At 36.2% G+C, this 6,901-nt stretch overlaps 1 protein-coding gene across 1 annotated transcript; it reads left to right on the top strand.

The window, feature by feature from the left end:
- Window positions 1–685: 685 nt before the first annotated feature.
- Window positions 686–3,451, top strand: LOC124553471 (piggyBac transposable element-derived protein 2-like). The gene is made up of 2 exons (XM_047127329.1): window positions 686–1,876; window positions 3,329–3,451. The coding sequence occupies exons 1-2, from the start codon at window positions 686–688 to the stop codon at window positions 3,449–3,451; spliced, it is 1,314 nt and encodes a 437-aa protein (XP_046983285.1).
- The last annotated feature ends 3,450 nt before the right edge of the window (window positions 3,452–6,901 follow it).

Below are 6,901 nucleotides of genomic sequence, written 5' to 3'. Positions count from 1 at the left end.
AAACGTAAGTAGATATGGTGTAAACAGTTAATTCGAGTGTCTTTGCGATAGATTTGAAATGAGGCCTGTTTTTGTGTATGTAGCTTATCAGCTACATTTTTCATTTACTGCATTTCAGGCGCTGACGTAAAAATGTCTCGAAAGAGTCAAGAAGAAATGCTTATGGATGGAATGGTTAGAGATTCCACTAAGCAGTGATGACGATCTTGAGTGTTTCTCTGACTATTCCATTCAAGATGAGACATATGTTGCTCCAGAATCTGTTGATTGTGATAGTGACAGTAGTGACGAAGAAAGTCAAGTACCAGTAATTAGGACTGAAGATGTTTCTGGAACAAGATAATCTGATGTTATAATGAAGGAATCGACGTCACAGTTGTCTGATAATGCTCTGAAGCTGCCATGCAGCAGCAAAAATGTTACCAAAAACAGCACGAGTGTGGTTTGGAAAGATAAACAGTTGATTATTCCCGAACTGCAGTCAAAATTTCATGGCAATACTTCGTTACCAGAAGAAGTAATGAACTTAAATACTTCATACCAATTCTTCAAACATATATTTCCGTCTAAATTGTTTGATCTAATTGTCGAAGAGTCTCATAGATACAGTGTGCAGTGTAATCCTGATAGACCAATAGATTTATCCTGCGATGACATAAAAAAATTTATAGGCATCTGTCTCGTAATGTCAATAGTTCATGTACCTAATACGAGGGATTACTGGGGAGAAGATACTGGTACTCATCTGATCAAGACAACAATGACAGTGAATCAGTATGAGCAAATACATAAGTTTCTTCACTTCAATGACAACAGTGCAATGATACCCAGGGGTGAAAAAGGTCATGATAGACTCTTCAAGATAAGACCCATAATAGAATTGATGAGATCTCGGTTTCAAACAATACCTGTTGAGGAGTGTGTTTCTGTTGATGAACAGATATGTTCAACAAAGGCTAGAAGTTATTTGAAACAATACATGCCAAACAAGCCTCATAAATATGGATACAAATTATTTGTTATTAGTGGCATATCTGGTTATGCCTACGATTTTGAGATTTTCACTGGAGATGAAAATGAACCAGAAAAAAGAGTGACTGGGGAGGAAGACTTGGGAGCAAGTGCAAATGTTGTAGTTCGACTCAGTAGGATACTACCAAGAAATATGAACCTCAAACTGTACTGTGACAATTATTACACAAGTCTGCCACTGCTTGTATGGTTACATAAACAAGGAATTTACTCACTTGGGACAGTCAGAAGAAACAGAGTGCCAGACTGCAAGCTCCCTTCAGAAGCTGAGCTGAAGAAAATGGCCCGAGGTGCATCAGTAGAGCGCGTCACAACAGTGGATGGTGTCGACATATCAAATGTAGTGTGGAAAGATAACAAGAGTGTAATGTTGCTTTCTACACTTGCTGGACAGCAGCCTATTCATGAAGCAGGGAGGTATGACAAAAAAGCAAAGTCAAGAATAACAATACCTTGTCCACAAATAATTAAGCTCTACAATAAACATATGGGAGGTGTTGACCTTGACAGCATAATGGGTCGACATAAAATTCTTGTGAAAAGTCGAAAATGGTATATAAGATTGTTTTACCATCTCCTGGACATGGGAGTAGTCAATTCCTGGCTGTTGTATAGGAGAGTAGCAGAAACCAAAGGGATTAGGAGAACTATGAAACTCTCCGAATTTCGAATGGAAATTGCTCACTGTTTGTGTCGCTCAGGTCAAACTTCAGCAAAACGTGGAAGGCCAAGTAATGAACTCGAAAACCAAATACAAGCTAAGAAGACAAAGGGGCCCACAGCACATGCACCTCCACAAGATGTAAGGCTGGATCAAGTAGGTCACCCGCCTTCGTACTTGCAAGTGAGACAGAGGTGCAAAATGCCAGGATGCAAGGGATTTTCCTGGGTTCAGTGTAATAAATGTGCAGTTGCATTGTGTTTGCACAAACAAAAGAACTGTTTTCAAACTTTTCATGTAAAGTGATTATCACATGCTTGGGTACAAACCTGTTGGAACTAGATACCTTATTGTTCATATACAAAAGTGTATAAAATATACAATAAATGCTCAATATTTACAACATTAATGTCCTATTTATTATTTTAGGATTTTTCCCTTCCTATACAAAGTATTTAATCATAATCAACAATTAAATTACGAGAGATTTGGTCAAAATTGAGGGAGCAAAATAAGCACATTTATTGTGGCTCGTAAGGTGTTAACTCAAAATGCAGCTGATCAGCTACAAAGCGATTTTCAACAATAGTGCTTTGTTAATTTAATTTAAAAAAATTTTCAATATTTTTTTCGAAATGTAGGCACTATAAACTAAACATGGTAATTTTTACAGCTTGAAATAAAAAATCATGCATTTAAGGGTTAACAACGTGCTTTTTTAAGTTTGAAGAAATATGTAAACTGAATACTTTAGGTTAAATTCGATGCTTAATTTCTTGTGTTGTTTACTTAATGGAATAAGTGTACTGCCTCGTAATACAACACAAAAATATACGTAATGCGACAGATTCGTTTACTCCTCTACAAGATAGTAATATGGTTGAAAGTGTGAGTACTCTAATTGGAAAACTGCTCGATTTCTCCAGCTGCAGCATGTGTATAACATAGGATGAATGGAAGTGTCCGATTCCACCTGTCTGCTTTGACCCGTGACGTAAGGTTCTGTAATCCCATAAGATATAAAGACATGCAGATCGAAGAGATCGACAGTGATAAATTTCTGGGATTATAACTCGATAATAAATTCAGTTGGGAAGGGCTTACCACAGAATTGCTAAAGCTCCTAAACAGGTCTGTAATTGCAGTTAGAATGGTGTCAGATGTAGGAGAGACAAATGTAAAAAAGTTTACATACTTTTATTGTTATGTCATGAGGGATCATATTCTGGGGTAACTCATCAACGGAGCAAAAGTTTTTGGCATGTAAAAGCGTGTAGGTCTAATAAAAATCGTTTGTGGTATAAATTCAAGAACACTATGTAGACACCTGTTCAAGGAATTTCATATTCTAATCACTGCTTTATAGTATATTTATTCCGTAATTAAATTTGTTGCAAGTATTTCCAACCAATAGCACAATACATAGTATCAATACTAGGAATAAGAACAGCAATCTACATAAAGATCTAAGATCACTTACCTTGGACAAAATTTCCTTTCCTGGGGAATGCTTTACCTGTGGATTCCACGCTTTGCAATAATATGAATCCTTTCAAAACACTTCATCTGTCAATGCCAGCTGCCTACTTTGATCTTTTTGCAGTTTAATATCATGACAGTTAACTGTCTGAATAGGTAGGGCCAATTAATGAACAAGACAAGATGAGCACTCAAAATGATGGGCTAAGTCTTGCATATAACAACCTCAACATAGCAATGAGTGCACCTAACAGAGTTTTTCAGTGTTGCTTAACATAATAGAAAATGAACTGACTTGAGCTCTTTGAAAACAAAAAAGCATATTTTATTCAAAAACGTTCATGCAGTATGCACAAGTGCTAATAGGCCCAAATGTAAGTAAATCTATACTTTTATTTATCTAAAAACACAGATGATGTGACTTACCGAACGAAAGTGCTGGCAGGTCGATAGACACACAAACATACACACGAAATTCAAGCTTTCGAAACAAACTGTTGCCTCATCAGGAAAGAGGGAAGGAGAGCGTGTGTTTTTAGATATATTTTTCCCACGTGGAATGTTTCCATTCATATACTTTTATTTAAATACACTGACAAAGTATCCGACATGATTATTGTTGTAATCATATTGTATTCATGCCAAATATACCTCCGTGAAGTGCTTCAATTGCAATACATATGTTTGAAGTGTACACTGGACAATTTTCCTGCATAAGTGATATGCTCAAAACTATGTATAAAATGTTTCAAAGTCAATGGCCAAAAACTAATTAAACGAAAAAAAGCCTATTTTCAATGGATGTGTACAAATTGAGAAAACTCATTTTTCTCTCGCTAATGCCACAAAGCTAAGTTTCACCAAATTACATTAAGTTTCTTTGTATTCAAGTTGACCTGATACATCACTGCCACTTTTTCATCATGATGCTACCAAGCATTAGTGATGGGGTATACTTGGAGAAGATACTCAACTATGTTCCATTTTTAGATCACCTCCAATACTCAAGGCATTTCAGTAAGTTTAAAATCCCTAGAAAGTATTAACATGTTGCATACACACTACTATATTTCATAGCTTTCCATACTATGTATGAGACAGCAAGTGTTTGTGTTCGCAGTAGTGCCACAAATTTTGAGACATTTCTTGAGAAGGTAGGAGATATGATACATGTATCACTTGAGATGAGTTTCCTATCCTGCCCCAAAATTAACAAAATATATTCTTACAAGATTACTGCACAGCTGTTTAATTTCTGTATGTTCTATGTAAGACACCTATGTTCATGAGACAGTAATATCACCTCAACAAAGACACATTACCATGCCATATGAGAGATTACCATATTTGTATGTAAAATATATCCTAAAATGGTAGTAAGTGCTCGTCTTTGAGCTCATGGGTTTTCAACAAATTACTTAGGAGTACAGGGAACAAAAGGAAGATAAGTTAAAATAAAAAATGGTAACCAACACAAATGTATGTACATGTGAGGTGATCAATTTTATTCTGACTTTTCCACAATGATATGGAACACTTAAAACATATTACAGCATTATAAAAAGAATGAATAAATAATTAACATGTCAGAGACTGAGCAGAAACTCAGACTGGAAATGGCAGGTACTCTGCCATGGCCTATTCAGTGGAACCAACAAAAGTATTTGCCTTAAAGGAATTTAGGGAAGCCACATAAAATGTAAATGAGGATGTTCAAACAGGCGAAGGATCCCAATGCACCCGAATGGAAATTCGGTGCCATAACCATTCTGCAATTTTCTCAGTACTTTAACGTGTGACCACAAATACAAATATATAAACTTTTTTATTTCATCCAAGAATATCTCAACATAATGCAACAGTTGTCACAGCAATACAACAAACATCAATAATTCAAAATATGGGTATACACAGAATGTTTAAAGGATCTCTTTAAGGGCAGGACAGGTGGTCAGCCGTGGCCTCGATGAAGGAACCATCCCGGCATTTGCCTTAGTGATCCAGGAAAACCACGGAAAACCCGAATCAGGATGGCCAGACAGAGCGAACCCCATCCTCCCGAATATGAGGTCAGTGCTGTTAATAGCTACACTGCCTCATTCGGTTGTTACCTATTATACAATGTTCTGATTTACATGAAAATAGATCTTACAACTAGCAAAAATAATGATTAAATATATGCACAATTACATATGCAATTACGCTTTAACATTTTTCTTTATCACTTTACACAAACAGACCACACAACACTTTGTTCACGGAACTTCAATAAACCACCAGAGGCTGCTTCAGCAGTTGCTGCATATATGAGTAGTTATCCGAAACAGAAGAACAGGAAACAAACAGCAGAAATATCCTTGTCTAAAGACACTTTAGAAACAACAAAAAAACTTGCAGCAACTACTTAGCTGACTCACATTAGTAGTAAACATATTCACTTAAGGCATGTCTCTAGCAATTAATTTAATATGTTCTTCAAACTTCTATATGTATGCTGATAACACTACACTATAGAGTGTGACCACAATGAAACTAACAATGTAAGGGATGCCTTCTACACAAATTCTGGGATGTTAACATCTGAATAGCTGTTCTCTGCAAAACACTGTTTTTTATAGTTGGAGGGTCGAGCATGTGAAGCAAGATACTGAAACTTGTTTAAGACTTACTGAAATTTATCTTTTGATGCAGTTTTAGATTTGAAGTTAACATTTAAATACCTCAGATAATGACTGACTTTTCAGTAAACAAAATGTCCATGAAAGCCTCTAATAATAAATCATTCCATGTCCCACAAGGTAATTGTATTTTTTAAAGAGTGGAGTCCCTCCACACTGCCACTAGCATGGCGACCATAACGGAAGTTCTACAATCACCTCTGCATTGGTTAGTTTTTTAATCAATACAGGTCCATCAGGAGATAGAAAAATGGATGAAAAATGTAACAAGAATTGAGATTTTAAGAGCAGAGGGCAAAACATGTCATGGCAAGCACCAAGGGAAAAAAATCCTCCGCAACAGTTGGACAGGTAGTAAGAGCAGTAGCAGATTTCTTGCTGTCTGCAGCAGATCATGCAAGGGTAGGTCACATTAGTAAGTGGGTACTGTGCAGTTTGATACTAGTGTTATAACCACCTGCACATCAGTACAAATGCATGTTGGAGCACCTCAGTGGGGAAGGCCAGTCGCACCCTTTCTGTAGTCCAACCTTACATTTAATGCCCGATTTAAAAAAATTATACTCTTCCATTTCTGGCACCCTTTCTAGAATACAAACTAGCAAAATTATGAGAATTTGTTGTGTTCCACCACAAAGATAGGAAAACTTCCATGTTTTGCAAATGAAATTTATTATTCAGCACAAGATGTTTCACCAATTCACGTTTGGCATTTTCAGTGGTATTCCTTTTTGTCCTATTCAAGAAACCATTTCTTCCAGTAAATATTTCTCAGCAGGTAGCCTATACTGCAAGTTTGCATAGGCTGAAGTGTTGTTATCATTACAATAAAACAATTTCAGTTAACATCTGAGGAAAATAGCAGCATATATTAACAATAATATACGGATTAGTGTTAACACACATGAAACTGATGTCAGTATCATTTTAAGAAACTTGAAATTCAAAATAATTGAATGTCAGAATGGGCGCTACAGCTAACAATTTTTAAGTAAAGCAGAAAACAAAATGCTACTGTACTTACAACTTTGAGGTGCCACATGCCTTGACA

The sequence above is a fragment of the Schistocerca americana genome, chromosome 11 (assembly GCF_021461395.2).
Source record: "Schistocerca americana isolate TAMUIC-IGC-003095 chromosome 11, iqSchAmer2.1, whole genome shotgun sequence".
Classification (NCBI taxonomy): Eukaryota; Metazoa; Arthropoda; class Insecta; order Orthoptera; family Acrididae; genus Schistocerca; species Schistocerca americana.
The sequence above is the reverse complement of the archived record's forward strand: the minus strand, read 5'-3'. Positions and strand labels throughout refer to the sequence as shown.

What these genes read in the sequence shown, in the direction of transcription:
- LOC124553471 (XM_047127329.1), top strand. Translation starts at nt 686, where the DNA reads ATGTCAATAGTTCATGTACCTAATACGAGGGATTACTGGGGAGAAGAT. An exon ending in ACCCGCCTTCGTACTTGCAA is followed by an intron (nt 1,877 to 3,328) that starts GTGAGACAGAGG and finishes CTGTCTGAATAG; the next exon opens with GTAGGGCCAATTAATGAACA.